Genomic DNA, 26,851 nt, shown 5'->3' on the forward strand with positions numbered 1-26,851 from the left:
ATGTGTGTGGTTATGTTTCTTCATTTGAAGAAAATGATCATAGCTGGAATCTTTCTAAACAAGCTTATCCAAGCTCACATTGCCATATGACACTTTAACTAGCAACATCTAGCAAAATTCATATCTTCTTGAATTTATAGCGCTTTTAAATTGAACTTAGAAGCGAGGCGTTACAGGAAACTTCCTTTTGATTAAAAATACCTGGAGGATAGCCTTGTTTTGTAAAGCACAGTATGTGCTACTAAGGTCAGGGAAAAACATTGGCTAAAGAACAATTCGGGTGTCGTAGGTTGGAAAAGTACAAAATAAAAAAAAATAAAACGCATGTACAGTAAAGATGTACTAAAGTAAAGGCACCATACACATTACAGCAATGTTGTCCAAACATGTTGATTCTACTAGAACTGGCTGACTTTATCCGATAGACAAGGTCAGGTAAGAGAAGGATTGGACAGTTTAATTTTACATGCCAGATCATTTTGTTCTGTTAGAAGATGGACCACCGCTAGAATTTGGCAGAAGCTTAGTCTCTTCTCCCCATACAGAACATATGCACTCTCTGCGGGAGAGACAGCTGTCAGCCAAATAACAATTCAGCAAACCACTTTCTTATGTGTGGAAGACTTGGCGGACCTCTAAGTTTTAAAGAGTTGTTTCATTTGTAATTCTTCAATAGATTCTTTTTATTTGAAATTATTCTTTTACAATCATGGTGGCATGATTACACAGCCCCTATTCATCAAAGTGTTTGCACCAAAAAAAACACGGCATAAAACACTTTGCGTTGAGAAAAAAAATGTGCAGCTTTTCAAAGTTGCGTAAAAATTTAGCAACATTTGGCATTTCGGGCTGCTCTGCCAAAATCGGTGAAGTTGGGGAGAAGCCAGGACAAAGAGTGGTAACACCCGACTGTCAAATTTCTCAATAGCGGCGTCGTTTATTATGCCAGAATTGTTACTCCAGCATTTCTGGCGAGGCACACGCAACTGAAGATATGCCAAATTTATTAAAGGGGTGTTCTCAAGTTTAAACGTTATCCCCTACTCTTAAGGGAAGCTCCAGAGGTTGCCAAGTGCAGCACTTATCTGATCCTCTCTATTCATTCTGTAACATCCCACCATTCAAGACCGCCATCTTACCTACCAGTCCAGGCTGCACACTTTGCTCCAGTACCTGCTGTGTCTCTTGTCTGATTGCTTAGGACGGCGGCGCGGTTACTGCCCGATTCTTATAGTTACTGTGAGCGCACTCCTGATACCTCTCCATCCTATTGCTCTGTGTCACTGGATACTTAAACCCCCTCCACCCAGTAGGAGGTGCCTGAGCAACACTTTCAGTGTGTTCTGTGCAACTGAGTTGCCAGGTCCTGTCCTGTATCTTGTCTATTTCCGCCACCCTGGGGGCTGTATACCCTGGCCTGTTACTTGTATCTGTGACTTCTAGTCTGTTCCACCACCCTTGGGGCTGTATACCCAGGCCCGTTATCTTTATCTGTGACTTCTAGTCTGTTTCTGCCACTCTGGGGGCTGTATACGCAGTCCCGTTATCTGTATCTGTGACTTCTAGTCCGTTTTGCCACCCTGGGGGCTGTATACCCAGTCCCATTATCTGTATCTGTGACTTCTAGTCTGTTTCCGCCACCCTGGGGGCTGAGTTCCCAGGCTCTTTCCTGTATTTTGTTCCGGGTTCAGTTCCTGTCTGAACTGTACCCTAGCCCGTTACCTGTTTGTCTCTATGTCCTTACTTTCCCTTTTCCTGCAGTGTCTGAACCTGCACCTAACTCCAACTCGTTGTCTCTGTACTTCTGTTTGTGAGTTTTGTGTCCACTCGCTACTTCATTGTAAGTAGCTTGTGTGTATCTGGTTCTGCTTGTCCCGTTTCCCTGCCTACATATCTACCTCCTGTGTTCTAACTATCTTCCTGTATTTTCCATTCTGTTCCATGTGAACAGATCCCTGTCCTGTCTGCCTGCACCTTCTTCTCTGTTCTGCTCTGCTTGTCCACTGCACCTGCAGTTTCGCTCTGCTCTGCTTGTTCACCGAACCTGCGGTTTCACTCTGTTCTGCTTGTTCACCGCACCTGCGGTTTCGCTCTGCTCTGCTTGTTCACTGCACCTGCGGTTTCGCTCTGCTCTGCTTGTTCACCACACCTGCGGTTTCGCTCTGTTCTGCTTGTTCACCGCACCTGCGGTTTCGCTCTGCTTTGCTTGTTCACCGAACCTGCGGTTTCACTCTGCTCTGCTTGTTCACCGCACTTGCGGTTTCGCTCTGCTCTGCTTGTTCACCGCACCTGCGGTTTCGCTCTGCTCTGCTTGTTCACCGCACCTGTGGTTTCGCTCTGCTCTGATTGTTCACCGCACAGACATGTCCAATGAACTCAGCTCACCTCATGCACGTCACTGACAGCGGCCGGTGCCGGCAAATGACGTATTATGCTATATTATGCTCCGAAAGCTTGAAATATAAATTTACATACATTTTTCTGGCTAATGCAGTATCACAATATAATTTTTTGTTGTACAGAATTATGAAAAAGAAAAAAAAGAATTTGCTTCCTCATTGATTCATATATGGTTTCTGTAATTCGCATTTCGTGTGTGATTGGTAGGATGTGTTTGCTGGGACGAACTCTTTCCAGTCATGAGAATGTAGTGTCTGGTGGATTAACACGGCCCCACTGGAGTTTTTACCTGAAGCGTTTCTCATCTATGTACAATTGTCCCTGATGTTACTGTACAATATTAAAACCCCTTCACGACCTTTGACGTATAGGCACTTCAAAGGTCGTGTCACTGTCATCTTTCCCCACACTTGATGGCTGATTTTATCAGCCATCAAGTGCCTCTAACAGCCATGATCCTCCGAGATCCACCCGCGGCTGTTAACCAATTAAATGCAGCTGTCAATCACTGACAGCGGCATTTAATACACGCCAGTCACAAGTCCCGCCCATCAGCACCCCTGTCATGTGATTTGGGGGTGCTGATGGGTTGTGATGACAGCTGGGGGTCTGCAGAAGACTGTATACCACAGGCAATCAGACAATTGAAGTCAGTAAAAAGTAAAAAAAAAAAAAAAAATTTGAAAAACCCTCACAATTTCAAATCAACACCCTTTTTGCTCCAATGAAAATAAAGCAATTTAAAAAAAATACACATATTTGGTATCTCTGCATTCAGAAACGCCTGATTTAATCAAAATAAAGTAAATGAATCCGATCGGTAACAAGAAAAAAAGTAAAAACCCCAGAATTATGTTTTTTTGGCCGCCGCAACATTGCAATAAGAGGCGATCAAAGCATCCTATCTACCCCAAAATGGTATCAATAAAAACGTCAGCTCAAGGCGCAAGAAATAAACCCTCACCCCAAGATCCTGAAAAATGGACACCCTACAGGTGTTGGAAAATAAGCAAAAAAAAATTTCCTTACAAATTTTTGACATTTTTTTTCACCACTTAAAAAAAAAAAAAAAACTATACATGTTTGGTATCTGCGTACTGGTACTGACCTGACCTGGAGAATCATATTGCCAGGACAGTTATTTAGTGAACATGTTAAATTTAAAAAAAAATTGTGAAATTGTATGTTTCTTAGCAATTTCACCGCACTTGGATTTTTTTTCCCCATTTTCCAGTACACTATATGGTGTCATTCAAAAGTACAAGTTGTCCCTCAAAAAACAATTCATCACACAGCCATATTGATGGAAAAATAAAAAAGTTATTTCTCTGGGAAGAAGGGGAGGAGAAAAAAGGAAAATCGCAAGGTCATGAAGGGGTTTTGTCACAGGAAAAACCATTGCTTTGTAACTGAAGACTGTTACTCCATGTACATCTAGTAATTGGTTTCATAGCGCCCAAATAAGAAAAAATGAAACTGTAAGTAATGGAGATAAAAAGCAAACCCTTACATACTGTATAAAAGTCAGACAAGGCTGCTGTAAATCACTTTCTGTGCTGATGACAGGAACGTCTTGAGATCAGGATGGGTTTGGGCAGCAGTCCCTTACATTATTATGTAGGTTATGGTGGGTGCTGTTTCCTATTGGCTCCATTAGAATGAAACATTAGAAAGGAACTGCAAAACATATGGAAAAGAAGAAAGCTTCAAACATGATTTATTATCTGTTTCTCCATTGTTTTGCACGTAGAGCTGATCTACGCTGTCTGTGGTGTTGAATGTGCTTTCGAGTTGCGTATATATGTCTGTTAATGACATTTTTCCTGTAAGATTGCTATCTGCTATGCTTTACCTGTACCACCCATTTTAGACAGTCCAGTCTCCTGCACATTACATATGGCAGGTGACTACGATGCCCCTTGATCACTTTACTTTTTTTCTTTATTAATAGAAGCTTTTATTTTAATTAGCCTTGCAAAATAAGTGTCAATTTTCTGTGGCCTCGCAACATACACCACCAAAACATAAATCAAAGTGCCAAATATAATATCCTAATGTAGCACCCTGAGGATTCGGCTGCTACAGGGGTATTGCACCTCAACCCAGAGGTGTGATATTCCACTCCCGGGTAAGGATGGAGTGTGGAACTGAGCTCGGTAGGCTGCATGCACTACACACATCCCATTTCCGAGGAGCAGACCGACGGTACTCCCACTTAGAAATGTGCAGGTACGACCGAGTCTGTTCCTGGCTGGAGTGGGAGGGGGGTGGTACATCCCAAGTAGTGTAGGGGCAGATAGGGGGAGCAGCCTGGGTAAAGATAGGAGCTCATTGGGTGCTGGTCACCTGAGCTCACACATAGAGGGTGTATATAAGGTGGGCACCATCAAAGAACAGGGTCAGTCAGTCAGCCTTTGCAGAGGAGTCAGAGGAAGAGGAGCAGAGCAGCCCTGGAGAGAGAGAGAGAGGAGAAAGAAGGAGAGACCCAGAGGGGGAAGCAGAAGAGAGGACTCTAAGACCCCAAATTCAAGCTACGGGTGAAGAGTCGGCATCAGGGTACCGGAACCCAAGCTGGTGGGGGCAAAAACACACCCCAGCCAGAGACCGGAGGCCGTGGGCAGCGTCTGCCACGGCCACCCACCACATCCACCACGAAGGCATACCACGTGGAGGGTCAGGGAACCCAAGGCCAAGGGTCACCCAACAGAAGGCCCGAGGGAGCTGGACCTGGGTGGATCACTAGTGGGGACGGCCAGAGAAAGGACAGAAGGAGAGCTCAGGGTCACGCTCCGGACTCGCTTGGGGGTTGGCTGGATCCAGGACCTGGTGGACGCAGCACGGCTCGGGAGGTCACTTGAAGCTGGAGTGACCGGAACATCAGCAGTGAGTAAATACCCTAAACTGCACAACCCGACTCTGTCTTCCTTTAACACCTATGCTGCACCACCACAACCCCCATCCTCTGCACCTGACCCCCTGAGGCTATACCCCACCCGTTGGGGGTTATATCACCAAAAGCTGCACCTACACCATCAGCCTCAGCGGACCCTGCTGCAGCGGCGGCCATAGTGACCGCAATACAACGGGTGGCGTAGTCGACAATAAAGAACTTATAACATCTGTAGGACTGCCACATACAACTGAGTTTGACACCCTGGGCACGGACCGGGTCACAGCCACTCGGAAGACTACAACCCCCATCTGATCCGGCTCCGGATATTCCCACTAAAGAATATGGCCCAGGGGGCGCGTCACTAACAGCCCTCCATTAGTCTATGGCCCACCGTACACTTTATCACTTTGCTCTCAGAGAACTCTATAAAATCCATTGACTTTCGTTTCTGGTGAAACTCTCCAAATTCGAGTAGCTGAATTGTCACCAATTACTTCTGTTATGACCATGTTTAATTTCTGATGGATCATTGCAGGTATAATAGGTTCTTCCACTTTCTTTTCATTTTCGCTGCTGTATAAATGACGGAGAATCCCGCATAAACCTTTTATTTTACTGCTTCTCAGTTCCAGGAATATCTTCTTTTCGCTTCACTTATTGTAATGGACACTTGTATTTTTTTTCACTGATTATTGCCATCCAGCTTTTCTTGTTGTCCCATCTCCCAGTCATATGTAATGTAATATCTGTACACACACTGAAATAATTTTGTTAATTTCTAGGTTACAACAGTGACTCTTCATGACCTGCCAGGCTGCAGCCTTTCAACGCTGTCCAAATGCGTCAAACTGAAATTTCTGTCTTTAAGACGCTGTGGATTAACTTCACTTGATGGATTAAGTAGCTGCAAAGCTTTGCAATACATAGATGTCCAGGTAATTGTTTATACTTTTTTTACTTACCACTCTACTTAAACTTCCAAATGTACTTAGATCACTGTTAAACTGTACCCCCATCTAAATGCACACTCAATTCAGCCGGTCATGCAAATGTTTTTGTGGAGAGCATAAAGTAAAGCCCCCGTCACAGTAAGCGAGATCGCTAGCGAGATCGCTGCGGAGTCACAAGTTTTGTGACGCAACAGCGACCTCAGCAGCGATCTCGCTACGTTTGACACGTAGCAGCGACCAGGCCCCTGCTGTGAGATCGCTGGTCGTGTCGAAATGGCCTGGACCATTTTTTGATTGTTGAGGTCCCGCTGGGTAGCATGCATCGGTGTGTTTGACACCTTACCAACGACCTCATTGGCGACTCAGAACTGAGACCCATAGGCGTGCATTTGCATTGCATCGTTATACAGGTTGCTACGGGTCGCCGTATCGTTGCTGCGTCGTTGGGAAGATATGACTGTTTGACATCTCACCAGCGATCACATAGCGACGCAGCAACGATCTCTGCCAGGTTGTATCGTTGTCGGGATCGCTGTAGCGTCGCTAAGTGTGATGGTACCTTAAGACACTGCCAGACACCTATGGCCATGGCATAATCCCTGAAAGAATGAAAGGATAAGGGGTTGAATTTCAAGACTGATCCTTCTCTTCCGTGACATCAGTCAGATGAGAGTCAAATTCATACTAACCCACCAAAATCTCCTCCCAATCTAACAGTGCTTTTTCAAATTAGAGCCAGAACATCGTCCATTTAAAGGGAATCTGTCAGCAGGTTTTTCCTACCTCCTCTGAGAGAAGCCTGGTGTAGGCAAAGAGGACCTGAATTCAATACTGTATCACTTCTAGGTGATAATTGGGTGATGTTATTCTGACACAATCAGAGGTTTTAGATTTAGAATGAAGCAGAGCTGAGAAAGCTAACCCCACCCTCACCAGGTTCTGTATATACAAAGTCCATAGGCAGTGAGGTGCTTATCAATGGAGGGGGTGTGTCACACCAGAAGGTACCCCTGCTGTGACTGAACAATGATAAGCTACTCCTGCTAAAACAATCATTGTAAGCAAACAAATCCTCATAGGAGAGGCATCACTGAAATCTGTGTTTTAACCCTTACCTCATTCTGTCTTCATATTCCATATCAAATACCTGCTGATAGATTCCCTTTAAAGCTCACCTGTCAGCAAGATTGTGCTCAGTAAACTACATGCACTGTCAGATGGGCGACATTACACTGATTAATATGATACCTTGGTTGATGAAATCCGTCCTATGGTTCTTGTATAATCTTTACTTTCAGTTTGGAGATAATTATATGCCCGTGCTTTGGGGCGGCCTGTGCGGTGGGCTCTACCTGGTGCTCTGATTACATATTCATCTGTATGCTCTTATGACAGATCACTGATCGTTCAGTGACCTGCCTCCTATTTTACCTAGCCCTGCACTACTAGATGCATTATGTAAAATAGGAGGCAGGTCAGTGAACTATCAGTGAGCTGTCATAAGAGCATACAGATGAATATGTAATCAGAGCACCAGATAGAGCCCACCGCACAGGCTGCCCCGAAGCACGGGCATATCATTATCTCCAAACTGAAAGTAAAGATTACACCAGAACCTCAGGGCGGATTTCATCATCCAAGGTATCATATTAATCAGTTTAATGTCGCCCACCTGACAGTGTATGTACAGTGCCTACAAGTAGTATTCAACCCCCTGCAGATTTAGCTGGTTTGATAAGATGCAAATAAGTTAGAGCCTTCAAACTGCAAACGAGAGTAGGTTTTATGAACAGAAGCATAAATCTTACAAACCAAAAAGTTATGTTGCTCAGTTGAATTTTATTAAATTTTAAACATAAAAGTGTGGGTCAATTATTATACAACCCCTATGTTTAATATTTTGTGGAATAACCCTTGTTTGCAATTACAGCTAATAATCGTCTTTTATAAGACCTGATCAGGCCGGCACAGGTCTGTGGAGTTATCTTGGCCCACTCCTCCATGCAGATCTTCTCCAAGTTATCTAGGTTCTTTGGGTGTCTCATGTGGACTTTATTCTTGAGCTCCTTCCACAAGTTTTCAATTGGGTTAAGGTCAGGAGACTGACTAGGCCACTCCAACACCTTGACTTTTTCCCTCTTGAACCAGGCCTTGGTTTTCTTGGCTGTGTGCTTTGGGTCGTTGTCTTGTTGGAAGATGAAATTACGACCCATCTTAAGATCCTTGATGGAGGAGCGGAGGTTCTTGGCCAAAATCTCCAGGTAGGCCGTGCTATCCATCTTCCCATGGATGCGGACCAGATGGCCAGGCCCCTTGGCAGAGAAACAGCCCCACAGCATGATGCTGCCACCACCATGCTTGACTGTAGGGATGGTATTCTTGGGGTCGTATGCAGTGCCATCCAGTCTCCAAACGTCACGTGTGTGGTTGGCACCAAAGATCTCGATCTTGGTCTCATCAGACCATAGAACCTTGAACCAGTCTGTCTCAGAGTCCTCCAAGTGATCATGAGCAAACTGTAGACGAGCCTTGACATGACGCTTTGAAAGTAAAGGTACCTTACGGGCTCGTCTGGAACGGAGACCATTGCGGTGGAGTACGTTACTTATGGTATTGACTGAAACCAATGTCCCCACTGCCATGAGATCTTCCCGGAGCTCCTTCCTTGTTGTCCTTGGGTTAGCCTTGACTCTTCGGACAAGCCTGGCCTCGGCACGGGAGGACACTTTCAAAGGCTGTCCTGGCCGTGGAAGGCTAACAGTAGTTCCATAAGCCTTCCACTTACGGATGATGCTCCCAACAGTGGAGACAGGTAGGCCCAACTCCTTGGAAAGGGTTTTGTACCCCTTGCCAGCCTTGTGACCCACCACGATCTTGTCTCTGATGGCCTTGGAATGCTCCTTTGTCTTTCTCATGTTGACCATGTCTGAGTGCTGTTCACAAGTTTGGGGAGGGTCTTAAATAGTCAGAAAAGGCTGGCAAAAGAGATCTTTAATCCACACATGTGAAGCTCATTATTCTTAGTGCCTGAACTACTTCTTAATACTTTTGGGGACCAAACAGAATTCTTGTGGTTTGAGGGGTTGAATAATAAATGACACTCTGAATTAACTTTTAACGTTTTTAAAAAACAAAACAAAAAAAAACAAAAACAAAATTTGCTGCAGTGCATTTCCCACTTCCAGGCTGATCTACAGTACAAATGTCACAATGCCAAGTTAATTCCGCATGTGTCAACCAGCTAAATCTGCAGGGGGTTGAATACTACTTGTAGGCACTGTAGTTGAGCACAATCCTGCTGACAGGTGCACTTTAAGACTCATGTTCCTGTCTGGATAACCACTCTACACATCAGTCTACGGTCGTAGCCGAGATCCATGTCAAAATCGAAAAATCTCGAAAATGCTTGTACTATTCAAAGGTAGTTCAGCTTTGATCATTTATATATCTTGTAAATCATTTTACACAGGTAAATCTAGTCCTCACTCTTATTTGCTCCCAACCTGGTGGTGGGTGTTCCTTTGTCGTCACAAGCTGCCCTTCCCCTGAGTCTTTTGTTTATTGAAAACTTCCTTTGTGCTCCCTATTTTAGAACCAGTGCAGCCCTGACTACTCCTTGTGTTTGTTCATTGTATGTGAGGATCTGCAAGTTTCATCTGCCATCTTAGATAGTGGTTCCAATACAGTTATTGTCTCTCTTGCTAGGTTGCCTGTTGCCACTTCTATCCACTCCGTGCACAGAATGCCAGTAACAGAAGTGAATGCTGGACCAGGGCAGTTTAAATCTTTTAGCTCTTTTCTATTATGTAGTAAAAGAAGGGATGCCACTATACATAATAAGAAAGGACACTATATAATAAAGGATGGTTCTGTGTAAACCAAGGGAGTAGACTATGATACCTCTACTGTGACTGTGTGAAAGTAGGGTCATCCCAGGAGGTAATGTACATCTTATTCTAAAGTTCCCCATACACATTAGACTAAAGTTGGCCAGACCCACTGATATCAGTGGGATTGGCCAACAATCTAATGTATATGGGGCTTCCCGCTGCTCCCGTGACAGATGATCTTTCTTCAACCTTACTATATAAAGCCTCCTCCTGCAGTACTCTGCTCCTCAGCCCCTTCTATATACGGCCTTTTTCTACAGTGTATCGCTCCTCAGTTCCCTGTATATATTGCCTCCTCCTGCGGTACATCGCTCCTCAACCCTTTTGAAATTCAGCCTATTCTGCAATACTTCGCTCTTCAGCCCCTCTATATACTTCACTCTCCTGCATTACATTGCTCCACCGTCCTTCCATATACCACCTCTTTCTACAAAAAGGCAGCCTCTTTTATATACAGCCTCATCCTGGAGTACATCGCTCCTCAGTCCCTTTTTTATACGGTCTTCTTCTTTAGTACAGCATTATTTTCTAGCCCCTGCAGCACACTATCTCCGCTTAGCCTTCTCGATACACAGCCCCATCTGGCAAAGTGAGGCGTGCAACCCTTACTCGCTCTGCTGCTGTACATGGGACTCCTGATACTCCTAATAGGCACAGATAATCAGGAGTCACATGTACAGCAGAAGAGGGAGTGTGAATGATGTTCTTTACTCATTCATATGCGATCCCAGCAGCAAGACCTGTGTCAGAGCGGGGAGACAGCGGTGAATACGTTACAGAAATATCATGGAGGTGCAATTGGAAGCGCTCAGATATGGGCTATTAATGGCTCATTTTAGGCTACCTTTACCAACTGTCAGAAGAGTAGCACGCTTCATCTAGATAGTTATTCCATGACACTTCCATTGTGCTCAATTGCTTGTGTTCTAGTAAAAGTATTTCTCACAGCCTTCCAAAATTTTCTTCTAGTCCTACCAATCGAGCATTGTTTGAGTGCCACATCCCAGCTGAGTATGGTCAGTGTTCATGTTCCATGATGCCTACATTCTACAGTACCAAGGCAAAGGATTGTCTTTCTCAGATTTAGAAAGTTGCACCTAAAATGTCATGGGATGAAATTTCTTAGAATTTCCAAAACTATCATAAACTGTTGGTTGCAAAAGGATAATTGGTTGATGAGTGCACTGTAATATGTGGTAACTATAAAGCCCTAATAGATAGAGACACATTTACATTTAGTTATTATAGTAAGACCAATTATTACAAATTATTAAATCTTTTCTCACAGGAAAATAGCATCAGTATAATCAATTGTGAAGGCTTGGAAAACCTGTGTGTGCTAGTGTTAAATAGGAACCAGGTCACATCAATTCATGGAATAGAAGATTGTGAAAAACTTATGGATTTAGAACTATCATTCAACCTAATAACCCGAATTGGTAAGTATGTATGTTTATGTTTTCCTTTAATAGCCGAACATGTGAGTTTACTTTATATGGTACATATACCATTTACATATGCTAAGATAATAAAATATATAAAATATTTTGTTACTGCAAATTAAATGACTGTTAATAGCCTGTTTACACAGGCAGACCATGTTTCAGATGAGCAGTGAATGATCTATAATAGATCATTTAGTGCACATAGGCTGAAGATGTTCTCGGCAGTGCAAGTCTTCTTTCTACAGACCGATATGCTGCCGAGATTAATGATTTTTGTGCAAACCAAAAGATTTTCACATGTAGTGTTAAAGGGGTTGTTCAATCTAAAATGGAAAGTCTGCAGTCCCTCTGCGTGAACGACGGTCAAGTAGCGATATGCATACTCCCGGGCAGAACCCGTGTAGTGGGAGCAGCGTTGCTCAATACACTGGAGTGAAAGCTACACCCACTAGACCGCTGCGCCCACTAGACAGGTTCTGCCCTGCAGTATCCATATTACATACGTGACCGCCTTTCCCTGGGCAGACAAAGGCAAATCCTCGCAGCGCAAAGAATGTGCCCTGGGAGGAGTCAGAAGTCTGCAGCCACACTGAGTGATTGCAGACTTTTCATTTTAGACCGGACAAACCCTTTTAGACCCTGATTCCCGAGATGCTGAGCCCTGTATAACAACACTGCCCACACCACTGATTTACAGCTTTCTGTGTACACTGCATAGGCAGAAAGCTTCCAATCAATGGTAGAGGGCGGATTTATACAGAGCTCATGAATATGGAGGACTACCTGGTAACAGATTTACTAGTCCTTAAATCCTGCTGATAAAATTATGATTTTATCAAAGCTACAGCAAGCAGCGCAGTAAATGACATTGTTACAATCAGGAACCTTGGTCCCACATTATGCTGCTCTCAGATTAGGTGGCAAAACCCTGATGGTAGATTACTTTCAAATGTTCAGAATATCAACACTTGCCTTAAAAAAGAGAATAAAGAGGACCGGTCACATTGTCAAAAGTGGCCAGTTTTTGCACTTATTTAATCATTTCTTCTCTCCTGAGTATTCCATTTTTGTTTACTTTCTTAATCTGCCATATAGTTCCTGCGATATGGACCTTTTTATTTAGTGCTAATGTTTATGGTGATTACCAAGGGGCCATGGCTCACAGATTCTCTGAGGGTATGGCTTTATGCTGCTCTCTGCATTATAACCCTGTGAATAACGCTTCCTTGGTAAAGAACATAAACATTGGCAATAAATAAAAAGTAGAGATGATATCCAGCAACTGCAAAAAAATGTATTATAAAAGCATAATTTATTCGATATGCCCTTAAAGTAAAGGGATAAAGAGTAAAAAGGGGGGAAACACTTGGCCTTTGCGTTTTGAGCATTAGAACTCTTGGTTATAACTGTGACTAAGAACTCTAATGCTCGAAACGCGTTATTTTACTCTTTATTTTAAGAGCATATAGCATAACTGATGTTTTTGGTATTTTTTGCGGTTGCTGGATATCCTCTCCCTTACAAATTGTCCCTGCCTGGGAGTCAGCCCATGGTCACTTCCATGCACTGTGCCCTACAAGAATCATTCAATTGCTGGATCTGGTGAGCTGATGTGATCCTCCCCTTATATTCAAGCAAAAGGCCCATCTCATTGGAACCCTATGACAGTTTTAAAAAAACAAAACTGAATACTTAGGGGAGCAGCAGAAATAAAATAAGAGCAAAAATTGGCTACTTAACCTGGTTGAAAGGTCCTTGCTTCTTAGCTCTGGTTTATACTACACCATCTGCAGCCAAAAACCCTCTCAGATCGACTACGTATTTTCTTATCAGCAGTCATTTAATAACCTGTGTAACACCTTCACAACGTTTGACGTGCCCCGCCTTTGATGCGGGTTCACACGCCAAACCCACATTCTTCCTGTACATGACAGCTGATTTAATCAGTCATCATGTGCCTTTAACAGCCACTGGTGGAGAAGAGCTTCGCAGCTGTTAACCTGTGAAATCCTGACAGTGGCATTTAACACTCGCCTGGAGGGGAGGGGATGCGTCATTCCGATGGGTTGCCATGACAGGTGGGGGTCTGCCAAAGACGCCTGTGCCTGTCATTACAATCCTCTCATGAAAGCCAGGCCTTGACTGGCGTTCATAGGAGATTGTGATTTTAGCTATGCATAGCAGTGCTAATGAAATGCCATGTATAGCACAAATGATCAGACGATCGGAGCTTCAAGTCCCCTAAGGGGACTAACAAATACAGTACAAAGTGAGAAAAAAAGCCTTTAAAATATGAAAAAAATCAAAAAAACACAAAAGTTCAAATCACCCCCCTTTTGCCCCATAAAAAATGCACATATTTGGTATTGCTGCATTTGTAAAAGTCTGATCTATTAAAATATATAAAATAAATTAATCCAATGAATCTGATTGATATACAGTACAGACCAAAAGTTTGGACACACCTTCCCATTTAAAGATTTTTCTGTATTTTCATGACTATGAAAATTGTAAATTCACACTGAATGCATCAAAACTATGAATTAACACATGTGGAATTATATACTTAACAAAAAAGTGTGAAACAACTGAAAATATGTCTTATATTCTAGGTTATTCAAAGTAGCCACCATTTGCTTTGATGACTGCTTTGCACACTCTTGGCATTTTCTTGATGAGCTTCAAGAGGTAGTCACCGGAAATGGTTTTCACTTCACAGGTGTGCCCTGTCAGGTTCAATAAGTGGGATTTCTTGCCTTATAAATGGGGTTGGGACCATCAGTTGTGTTGTGCAGAAGTCAGGTGGATACACAGCTGATAGTCCTACTGAATAGACTGTTAGAATTTGTATTATGGCAAGAAAAAAGCAGCTAAGTAAAGAAAAACGAGTGGCCATCATTACTTTAAGAAATGAAGGTCAGTCAGTGCAAAAAATTGGGAAAACTTTGAAAGTGTCCCCAAGTGCAGTTGCAAAAACCATCAAGCGCTGCAAAGAAACTGGCTCATATGAGGACCGCCCCAGGAAAGGAAGACCAAGAGTCACCTCTGCTTCTGAGGATAAGTTTATCCGAGTCACCAGCCTCAGAAATCGCAGGTTAACAGCAGCTCAGATAAGAGACCAGGTCAATGCCACACAGAGTTCTAGCAGCAGACACATCTCTTCAACAACTGTTAAGAGGAGACTTTGTGCAGCAAGTCTTCATGGTAAAATAGCTGCTAGGAAACCACTGCTAAGGACAGGCAACAAGCAGAAGAGACTTGTTTGGGCTAAAGAACACAAGGAATGGACATTAGACCAGTGGAAATCTGTGCTTTGGTCTGATGAGTCCAAATTTGAGATCTTTGGTTCCAACCACCGGGTCTTTGTGCAATGCAGAAAAGGTGAACGGATGGACTCTACATGCCTGGTTCCCACCGTGAAGCATGGAGGAGGAGGTGTGATGGTGTGGGGGTGCTTTGCTGGTGACACTGTTGGGGATTTATTCAAAATTGAAGGCATACTGAACCAGCATGGCTACCACAGCATCTTGCAGCGGCATGCTATTCCATCCAGTTTGCGTTTAGTTCGACCATCATTTATTTTTCAACAGGACAATGACCCCAAACACACCTCCAGGCTGTGTAAGGGCTATTTGACCAAGAGGGAGAGTGATGGGGTGCTACGCCAGATGACCTGGCCTCCACAGTCACCAGACCTGAACCCAATCGAGATGGCTTGGGGTGAGCTGGACTGCAGAGTGAAGGCAAAAGGGCCAACAAGTGCTAAGCATCTCTGGGAACTCCTTCAAGATTGTTGGAAAACCATTTCCGGTGACTACCTCTTGAAGCTCATCAAGAGAATGCCAAGAGTGTGCAAAGCAGTCATCAAAGCAAAAGGTGGCTACTTTGAAGAACCTAGAATATAAGACATATTTTCAGTTGTTTCACACTTTTTTGTTAAGTATATAATTCCACATGTGTTAATTCATAGTTTTGATGCCTTCAGTGTGAATGTACAATTTTCATAGTCTTGAAAATACAGAAAAATCTTTAAATGAGAAGGTGTGTCCAAACTTTTGGTCTGTACTGTACATCGTAACGAGAAAATAGATCAAAACACTGCCGTAAAACATTGCAGTAAAATGCAAGGTGATCAAAACATCATATCTACCCCAAAATGGTATCAGTAAAAAATGTATGCTCAGTGCTCCATATCCTGAAAAATGAAAACATTACAGGTCTCAAAAAATGGCGACACAAGCAAACATTTTTTTTCCAGTTCGTCCCTCCTATCCGGAGGCAGTCCTTCCTTGACCTATGACGGGACAGGATCACAGAGAGGTTAAAAGGCCCTTCCCACCTCCACCCTCCAGTGTTTTTCCTGTTCTTACAAGGGATAGTTGCTTGAGAGGTTGCTCCTAGAGTGAAGTTACATCTTATCCTGTGGAGCTTTAATGTACAAACTCAGGAGCGTTTGGGGGGTCTTGGCCTTTCCTTCCCTGTCAAGCAGTCCAGGGCTTACACCTCTCTTGAGTAGAGGTCCCTAAGTTATGAGTCACTGTATCAGAGTACAGACTCAGGTGGGATCATGGGGGGGGGTCTCGGCCTTCCCTTCCCTCTGTCAAGCAGTACGAAGCAGACACCTTACTGGGTAGAGGTCCCTCAGCCAACAGTAAGCCAGTGCACCTTCTACAATAATTATTAGTGCCTCATGGCCTCTTAGTGCCTCATGGCCTCTTAGTGCCTCATGGCCTCTTAATGCCTCACGGCCTCTTAGTGCCTCTGGCCTTGTGCCTCTGACCTTGTGTCTCTGGCTTTGTGCCTCGTGCCTTGTGCCTCTGGCTTTATGCCTCTGGCTTTGTGTCTTGTGCCTCTGGCTTCACTCCTCCGGGCTCTCACTTCACACCTTGTGTCTCTAGCCTCCACTCCGGTTAGAGAGGCCTCATGTCTCTGGACCCAGGTACAGCTGCCTTTGCCTCATTCTTTGGAACTTGGCTTAGCCAAGTGAGCAACTATGCTGGTATTGGCCGAGTATTTCTTCTGTTTCAGAACAGTGGTCTCATTTCAGTTACAGTCCATGTTCGGTCTAGTCAGAAGTATTCAGACTTGGTCCATAATTGCTAAAGTCGGGACTCTTCATAGTTATGGTTGTCTATTGAGTTCATCCTATAACACAACATACTACTGGGAGTTAAATCCCATGAGGTAGATGCTCAGGTAAGGGGAAAGCTCCTCCCGATTCCACAAACTGCTATCGTTCTAGTTCCCTTGATCAACATCTTGTCAGATTCTGGTACCATAATCTGTAATATTATATTTACCAAGGAAGACATCCAGACTCTCCTTGTACATTTGTCATAAATCAACAGTACAGCATCATGTGGCAGAAAGTCCCATACTCTCACTACCCTTAAAGGAGATAACCCATAGTCTCACTGCTCTTACAGTAAAGAATTCATATTCTCAGGGCTCTTACAGTTAAGAATCAATAGTCTCACTGCTCTCAGTAGATATTCACTGTGACGGAACAGTTTAGAATCTTAATCAGCCAAACGATTAGATTTGTTAAGCAAAGAGAAATACACTATTGTGTTTGTGTTGACATGTAAATGTACGTTTATTTCTGTGGCTGGTCAAGAAGGACAGACCAGTATTTGTATAACCCTGATTGTCTTCTATTGGTCTGTGGAACAATGATTTTTTGTTACTATGCTAATTTCATATTATACTAAGCTAGCTAGTTTATTTACAAAGCCCCCTGCTATACCAACTATGTAAATTGATTTAATGCTCAAACAATGAGACCTGAGCCTTATTGAATAATATCATCCCTAATCCTTGACCTGTGGATGCATACTTAAAAGGACATATGCTTCTGTAGCAGTCAGACTTGAAACAGTGAATTGAAAGAGACTTTACAAGGAGAAGCAAAGATCAGACTCTCTCAGACCATCAGCTTGGAAGCATGGCTTTAACCAAAGAGACACAGATTTGGATTCTACATGATTCCAGCTTAAGGGTATATGGCCCTGACTGGAAAGATATCAATCTGCTTATCTGGCCATCAGACAACCCATGGGTACATTTGGGTAGACCAGGTTATGACGATGAGGTCATCTGACCCCATGGATATGTTGTTTGGGGTTGCCATGTGGGACCATCCGGTCGCCTGAAACCCATGGAGACCATCGGAGAAGCCAGATTGGAACCAGACGGTCATCTGGCCCCATGGAAACACTCAGGGAGGCCAGGGTGGGACCCTCGGGTCTCCTGGCCTTGTACCTCGATGGACTGATAGCTTCTTAAGCTTGCCGCTACCTCCTCTCTGTGGGGGCCCACCAGAAGCGGGGGGCTACTGGTTGAGGTAGTTGGCCCTGGAAGTCCCAAAGTCGCAGCTGTTCTATCCCAAGTGGGCCAGCGGAAAGGTGAGGACTGTGTAATGTTGTACCATCTTGGGTATTAGCTGGGACAGTTCTATGTGTTTATTGTCCGCTTTGTGGTTCAATAAAGTATTGCCACACTGTTTTACCTTCACCCTGTGTTGTCTGAGTAGTATTATGCCCACGGAAGACCCCAGGTCTTCACAATCACCATCTGTGATTGGAAGAAACATTCTTCCTCTAGATATAGAGATTGGTCCCTGTCAATGATGCAGTCTGGGTATAAAAATATCATTGGAAAGTTCTTGTGCCGTTTCCTCATTTACTTGCATATGGTAATGGAATCACCTTTTAGGCCTTTTTTTTCTCCAGGCTGAGTGAGTCCAAGTTTGATAGCTTGTCCTGGTTACCACAAAAAAAATGGCTTGCATTGACTTATACTTATGCTTGACGCATAGAGGCATATTCAAACAGTGGCTATCTGTTGTGGGAAAGGATTCTTCCTTCCAGCCCCTGAATGTTTCCAAGGTCATGTATTAGGAACCAACCACGGATATAACATATCATTTAATGATTTTTTTCCTATTATGACATGACTGATGGTAGGGGACTTTATTTAGACCACTTTCATAAATTCCAAAGTCCAGACTCCCTGTGTTGTTAACATCGGCACCACATTAGTGCTGATCCACGCTTCTCTATCAAGTAGTCTGATGATGGACCCAATGTTGGTAATGGCAGAGAATGTTACCTGCCAGACTGCATATTTCCTTAGTTTCTATAGTGTACAGCCCTTTACTTGGGGCCTAAAGATTTAAGGACTCAGAGTGGACATTGATGGGCATCTGGGTTGGAATGTATTACCGTCACAATGCTTTCGCCATCTATCTACTAAGATCATTCGTTTGATCTTCCAGCAATCCAAGGCCTCTGTCCTGCAGGACCCCTTGTGGTATGGTAAGCTGGTCTGTAACCAAGGTTTAGTCTAAGCACAGGATGACCGGTGAAAGAGCAGTCCTATGTTAATAAGCACATGCAAGTTTATTATTTGTCTACAACAGTCCTCATTGTGGCTGTGAAAGTGGTGATCACCATACTTTTGCTGTGCCATAAGAGGTGTTTAAGGTCTGTTCTATGGCTACTGTGTTTATAAGTATAATTCATCTAACAATCATTGTGATTCATTATTGGTGTTGTGGTACAACAGGAGAGTGTGTTAGTCTGTTTTCTGCTGTATAATCTGTCTACCACATTTAAACCAAATATTTGGCATTCTAGACATACATCAGGCACTCATTACAGCGATTAATCTTGGCAGATTTCTAGAATTGTCTATATTTTCTTCTGATCTTATAGATCAGTTACTATTTCTTGCCTGGTATTTTGGTCCTTTAGGCTTCTGTTCCCACCCTGGTTCTATTTCTCTGGTACTACTCTTGGCTTGATGTCCTGAGGGATGTACTGGAAAAAGGGAATTAGACCTACCGGTAATTCGATTTCCATGTAGTCCCTCAGGACTGCACCCATTTTTCCCCTCTCTTATGTTTATCTCTAGGCTTGCACAAGATCTTCTTGCAGATCCTTCATTCATCAAGTCGCCATAGCTTGAGATTTAGCTGAAGGCTGTTAAAGTGTTTATCTTGCATATGAGTTTCTAGTGACTCATATAGTCCATTTGCATCCATCCTTCTGTGGTTCTTTGAAAAAACATTGGAGGGTGGAGGTAGGAGGGGACTTTTAACCTTTTATGATCCTGCCCCATCAGTCAAGGAAGGACTATCTTTTGGTGTGCTGTCCTGAAGGACTACCTGGAAATCGAATTATGGGTAGGTCTAATTTCCTTTTTTCTTACAAACTTCCAATTTTTTTTCACCACTTAACCAAAACAAATCTATACACATTTGGTATCTGCGTACTAATACTGACCTAGAGAATCATATTGTCACGTCGGTTTTGCCATATAGTGAACATGGTAAATGGGAAAAAAACACACAATTGTGAAATTGCACTTTTTTGCAATTTCAACGCACTTGGAAATTTTCTCCTGCTTTACAGTGCATCACAAGATAAAATGAATGGTGTAATTCAGAAGTAGAAATCGTCCTGCAAAAAACAAGTCCTCATACGGCCATAATGACAGAAGAAAGAAAAAACTTATGGCTCTTGGAAGAAGGGAAGGGAAAAACTAAAACGGAAAATCGCAATGTCATGAAGGGGTTAAACAGGCTGACCATGGTTATAATGCGCACAGATCAGTCAGTAATATGATCGTTCAGTACGCATAGGCTGTCAATGTTCTCACCAGCACAGGTACTGTTTACACATGAGGATGCGCTGCCGAGAGTGATGTTGTTTTTTTGTTTTTTTTTAAGCCAACCAAAAATTAATTTTGCACAACAATTGACTGTCTCATTTGTCCAATGTTCATTGTCATTTGGGTGAACAGCAGCCTGTTTAAAAGGAACACTCATTTATGATAATCTTGGAGTGTAAATGCACCCTTGCTGAGGGATCAGATATTGAATTCAAAGTGACAGTGTGAACATGGGGTGGAGGAAACAGGGAAAAGTGGGAGGCAGTCAGTACACATAAGTGCAGGAATCTATAGAGACTCTCCTGCTGCACAGATCACCTTCTAGTAGACCGTCTCACACCAGTGAGTACAGACAGCGCTGCTTTGTCTTCTCAGTGAATAATTGTCAGGTTGTTAGCATCCTTTAGTGTGTGGTTAGATGATGTAAGTATAAATGTACATTTATATTGTGTCCCTTTTCACCAAATTCTACTGATTTGATTCGCATACTTTTTTTAGCTGGATTAGAGCCTCTAAGAAACCTTCAGCGGCTCATCTTGGATCATAACCAACTGATATCCACTAAGGCCCTTGAGACAACACCTCTGTTGACCTATTTGGACTGCTCATACAATTATCTCAGTGAACTGGAAGGAATTCAGAACTGTGGCCTCCTGCAGATTCTAAAGTTACAAGGGAATAATTTGTCAGAGGTAAAGCATTCTGAATACATGATAGTCAGATAAATGTGTGTAATATACTGTGTGTGTGTATATATGTGTCTGTATGTATATGTATATATAATGTATATACCACTTGGACAACCTCTTCTTGAACTAAATGTTTGGCCCCGATAAAATAAAAAAAAAAAGCCTATACTCAGCTCCCGTACTAGCGCCGTTCCAGTGGTGTCAGCACTCGTCGTCTTTTTGCTGCCATGTGGTTGTTGTGACAGTGTTGGCGTCACTGTGTCTGCCTTCGGACAAATCGAACATGAAGAGGAAGTCCAGGCTGCAGCTGATCTCTGACTTCCTCTTTATGTTCAATTCAGCAGGAAGCGGGGGCAGTGACGCCAGCGCTGATTGGGCACCAGCGTCACGTGTCACAACAACAGCACAGGAGCCGCGGGAGAGTGAGTGCGGACACTGCTGGAATGGTGCCAGCACAGGAAGGGAGTATAAACTTTTTTATTTTATCAGGGCCAAGCGTGGGGTATGAGAAGGAGTTATCCAAGTATTGGACAACTTCTTTAAGCAAGTTCAAGATGAAATGATCTATAAAAGACCTAAAGTTAAAGATGACACATTTCCTTTGTATTTTAAGCAAAAATATATATATTTTTTCAAATTTTACATTTAAAATTACTAAAAGGAAAATGGCCAATTGCAAAAGTTTAGTCACCCTTGGAGATTTGTGTGCTCAGATAACTTTGACCAAGGTTTCAGGCCTTAATTAGCCTCTTAGGGTTATGGCTTGTTCACTATCATTGTTAGGAAAGGCCAGGTGATGCAAATTTCCCAGCTTTATAAAAACCCAGCCTCCTCTAACCTTGTGCCAAAAAACAGCAGACATGGGTTCTTCTAAGCAGTTGCCTAGCACTCTGAAAATGGTGGAGGCCCACAAAGCAGGAAAAAGCTGTAAGAAGATAACAAAGTGTTTTCTAGTTGCCCTCTCCTCCGTTCGAAATGTAATTAAGAAATGGCAGTTAACAGGAACAGTGGAGGTCAAGATAAGGTCTGGAAGACCAAGCAAAATTTTAGTGAGAGCTACCCTTAGGATTGTTAGAGAGCCAAATCAGGACCACTGCTTGACTGCAAAAGACCTTCAGAAAGATTTAGCAGACTCTGGAGTTGTGGTACATTGTTCTACTGTTCAGAGACACCTGCACAAATATGGCCTTCATGGAAGAGTTTTCAGAAGAAAACCTCTTCTGCGTCCTCGCCATAAAATTCAGCCTCAGAAGTATGTAAAAGAACATCTAAACAAGCCTGATCCTGATGCATTTTGGAATCCAGTCCTGTGGACCGATAAAGATAAAATAGAACTCTTTGGCCACAATGATCAAAGGTATATGTGGAGAAAAAAGGGCACAGAATTTCAGGAAAAGAACATCTTGCCAAACATTAAGCATGGGGGGTGGATCAATCATGCTTTGGGATTGTGTTGCAGCCAATGACACGGGGAACATTTTACGAGTAGAGGGAAGAATGGATTCAATGAAAATTCAACAAATTCTTGATGAAAGCATAACACCATCTGTAAAAGAGCTGAAGTTGAAAAGAGGATGGCTTCTACAATTGGATAATGATCCTAAACATGTCAAAATCCACAATAGACTACCTCAAAAAGTGCAATCTGAAGGTTTTACAATTACCCTCACAGTCCCCTGATCTGAACATCAATGAAAATCTGTGGTTAGACCTCAAAAAAGTAGTGCATGCAAGAAAAACCAGGAATCTCACAGAACTGGAAGCATTTTCCAAGGAACAATGGATGAAAATCCCTCAAACAACAATTGAAAGACTGTTGTCTGGCTACAAAAAGCATTTGCATGTTGTGATACTTGCAAAAGGATGTGCTGCTAGATACTAACCATGCAGGGTGCCCAAACTTTTGTATCAGCCCATTTTCCTTTTTGTAATTTTTAAAATGTAAAACATGAAAATATATATATTTTTTGCCTAAAGTACAAAGGAAATGTGTCATCTTTAATTTTAGGCCTTTTAGAGATAATTTAATCTTCAATTTTCCTAACTGTTCACAATAACAGTAATTTTGACCAGGGGTGCCCAAACATTTACATGCCACTGTACATAACACTATGCTAACTCTTCAAAAGCAGCCCGTTAAAGGGAACTTGTCACCAGGATTTTCCCATATAGAGTACGGACGCCATATATTACCTGCGATACTCGGTGCATACCCGAGCACCCGATGCAAACTCAAGTAGCGAGCACTTGCGCTCAACACTAGTCGCCATATCGTCATCATTTTTTTTCATTTAGTTTTGAAAAATCCCAACCCTAGCACAACCCTAAACCTAGCACAGCCCTAACCCTAGAGTTTATTTTTTACGCCTTTCCTCGTGTGGTATAAGTGATAAGACGACTTTATTCTTCGGGTTGGTGCGATTACAGCGATGCCAGATTCATATAGTTTTTTTATGATTGACAGCTGTCGCACGCTAAAAAAAACTTTTTTTTGCAAAGACTAGTTTTTGCATCACCATATTTTGAGAGCTATAATTTTTCCATATTTCGGCCGACAGAGTCATGTGACAGCTTTTTTTTTGCGGGACGTGTTGACGTTTTTATTAGCATCATTTTCAGGTACGTGACCTTTTTTGATCGCTTTCTATTCAGATTTTTGGGAGGCAGAATAAACAAAAAACAACAATTCAGGAATTGGTTTTTTTTTTTTTTTTTTTATTCCGCACTGCATGTGGTAAAATTGATAAGACCGCTTTATTCTTCGGGTCAGTACGTTTACAGCGGTACCGCATTTATATTTTTTTTATGTTTTGGCGCTTTTACACAATAAAAACTATTTTATATTTTTATATAATATTTTTTTTTGCATCGCTTTACTCTGAGAGCTATAACTTTTTTATTTTTCGGCTGATGGAGCTGTATGGTGGCTTGTTTTTTGCGGGACAAGATGATGTTTTCAGCGGTACCATTTTTATTTACATTCGACTTTTTGATCGCGTTTTATTCCATTTTTTGTTTGGCGGTATGATTATAAAGCACCATTTTTTGCTTCGTTTTTTATTTTTTTTTTTTACCAAGTTAACTAGAGGGACAGTTTTTTATAGTGCAGGTCAATCCGGATGCAGCGATACCAAATATGTGTACTTTTATGTATTTATTTTTCTTCACAATAATATTTATTTATGGGCACAATATATATATATATATATATATATATATATATATATATATATATATATATATATATATATATATATATATATATATATTGTACCCATAAATAAATATTATTGTGAAAAAAAAATAATAATGTGTATATATATATATATATATATATATATATATATATATATATACACACTGTGTTCCAAATTATTATGCAAATAATATTTTCTCAGATTTTCCCAAATTACCTATATGAATTGCAGTCATTGTAATTTTCCAGTCAAATAACTATTAGAGTACAATTGAAAGGTTTTTGTACAAACTGCCTATGATAACAGTATATTTTTAAAAAAATAAAACACTCAAAATGCATGTTCCAAATTATTATGCACAGCAGAGTTTTCAACCTTTTCATTTTAATAAAGAACAAAAAAATGGTCATTTTTGAAATTATAAGCAGTAGCAGGTTATTACAAACTCAAATCAAACAGTTTTTAACTCAAAACTTTATTCTAGGTGATGTTACATTTGCACATAGGACCGCTTGTTCGAAAGGAGCTTCTGAACTCTCTCGTCCATTGAATTTGTCAGGTTTTGGATGGTTTCTGCTTTAATTGTTTTGCATGAGGACAGAATACCCTCCCAGAGCTGTTGCTTAGATGTGAACTGCCTCCCACCATCATAGACACTCCTTTTGATGATGCTCCAGAGGTTCTCAATGGGGTTGAGGTCAGGGGAGCATGGGTGCCACACCATAAGTTTGTCCCCTTTTATGCCCATAGCAGCCAGAGATGTAGATGTGTTATGTGCAGCATTTTTTTTTTATTTCTTTTTTTATTTTTACAATTTTTTTTATATCTAGATTTTTTTTGCTTTCTGAGACTTTTCTTACTTTTACACATTGTCCCACTATGGGACTTTCACTTTTTGCAGTCTGATCGCTTATATAGCATAGTGATGCACCAGCATCTCTATGCTATATACAGCCTGTCAGCGCTGCACAGGGAGAAGATACTTTGGTCGCGCACTGCGCATGACCAAAGTAACTTCTTGCCTCCTGGTGACCCGAATGTTGTCATGACGACATCAGGTCACCATGACAACATCCGGGACCCGACACAGACACCTTGGGACACTGGAGAGGAGGTAAGTATCGACGCTTACCACCCCTTGCTCCCGCAATGCTGCGATCGACTTCAATCGCAGCATTTCGGGGGTTAATGTACCGGGAGCTGTGCTTGACCGCTCCTGGCTCATAGCACCGGGTGTCAGCTGTGACAATCAGCTGACACCCGGTGGCGATCGCACCGCAGCTACATACTATTACTGACAAGGTTGTAAAGGGGTTAATCTGAGGGCAACATGAGATTGGGGCTGACACACTGATTTCAGTTTTGTGTCACTTATTAGGCTGTGTGCTGTTGTTTCAATACAATGACCTTTTCATTAGCCGAAGATTATCATTGCTGGATTGGTGCCTGTGTGCATATTGGTCCAACTTTTTCTCCAGCACTGATTAGCAGCTTACTGTCAATAAACAATGTTCACATAAAGCTGTGTTGTGGGCAGTCAGCTTTCTTAGCTCTGCTACCTGCTGCATCTAAAAACTCTTATTGTATCACAACAGCTGTATCCAGTAAACTATGTGATACAGCGCAGGGGAATCAGGGTCTCTTTTCCAACATTATGCTGCTCTCCAAGGGGAGATATCTAAAACCTGGTGACAGATTCCCTTTAAAGACCCACTTTATTCTCTTAATGTATTGCAGTCATCATAATTTATGACACTGTGTACCTACAATTGCTCATTTTGCCCTTCTACCCAGCTAATTCTTCTCTTTTCCATTAGGTCTATGACATCAAGTGATTAAAAACTTACTAGCTGCGTTCTTCTAAACTCTATGTAGAAGCAGGAGGTCAGTTTTGTCTGCTCAAGTTATGAGTCATTATCACTGCAAAAGTCTATGGCAGGGGAGAGGAGTGGAGCAGCTGGGTCAGGAGTTGTAGAGGGGAATGACTCATACAGGGACAAGAGACTTCTTTCTACATAGTGCAGAGAAAAGCGAAGAATTAAGTGGGTAGAAAGACAAAATGAGCAATTGTAAGTACACAGTGTCTTATAATATGATGATTGCAATATACTAAGAGGAGAAAAACTTTGATGGGAGGAATGCTTCTTTACCTTGAAGGGAGGGGGAGGCAACATTTCTGTCATTTTTTTAACATATAGGATTAATGCGAGATTATGACCCTAAGTAGTCTTGAAAGTTTAGTCTGGGACTGCATTAACTGAATGATGGAGGATTTTTAATTGGGACATTGAGACCTATTACGAATTCACATAATTTTTTATATTTTGGTCCTTCCTTTCTAGCCTTTGAATGTACTTATCAAGCAAAACTCTTTTTCTTTGTTTCCAGATTCCTAGACTGGATAATCATGTTCTGATGAGGGAGTTATTTCTGGATGATAATAACTTAACCACTCTGTCAGACCTGTCATCATATTGGTTACCTTTACTGCAGGTATTCTCAGTATCACAAAACAGGTAAAATTGTTTTGTTTTAACAAATGCCTATATATTTTCTGAACATATAATCCAGGAATAAATCATGTAGGTATATACAAATTTTGCTTTTTGAACTGGACTGTCTTAATAGTAAAAATATTGGCCCACAATTATAAAAGATGGAGTAATTTCTGCCAAGTCTTTAGTAATCACTTCAACTCTGCCGCTTCATATTTA

General features: G+C 42.1%; 1 protein-coding gene across 1 annotated transcript in view; it reads left to right on the plus strand.

Moving 5' to 3' along the window:
• LRRIQ1 (leucine rich repeats and IQ motif containing 1) overlaps window positions 1-26,851 on the plus strand; it is a 195,885-nt gene that overhangs the window by 30,393 nt on the left and 138,641 nt on the right. The window contains exons 8-11 of the mRNA XM_073651622.1: window positions 6,076-6,228; window positions 11,422-11,572; window positions 20,750-20,943; window positions 26,526-26,653. Of these exons, the coding sequence (XP_073507723.1) occupies window positions 6,076-6,228; window positions 11,422-11,572; window positions 20,750-20,943; window positions 26,526-26,653 (626 nt within the window). The remainder of the gene's footprint in view (window positions 1-6,075; window positions 6,229-11,421; window positions 11,573-20,749; window positions 20,944-26,525; window positions 26,654-26,851) is intronic.

The sequence above is a fragment of the Phyllobates terribilis genome, unplaced genomic scaffold (genome assembly GCF_046119375.1).
Source record: "Phyllobates terribilis strain yellow unplaced genomic scaffold, ASM4611937v1 Scaffold_11__3_contigs__length_659146591, whole genome shotgun sequence".
Classification (NCBI taxonomy): domain Eukaryota; kingdom Metazoa; phylum Chordata; class Amphibia; order Anura; family Dendrobatidae; genus Phyllobates; species Phyllobates terribilis.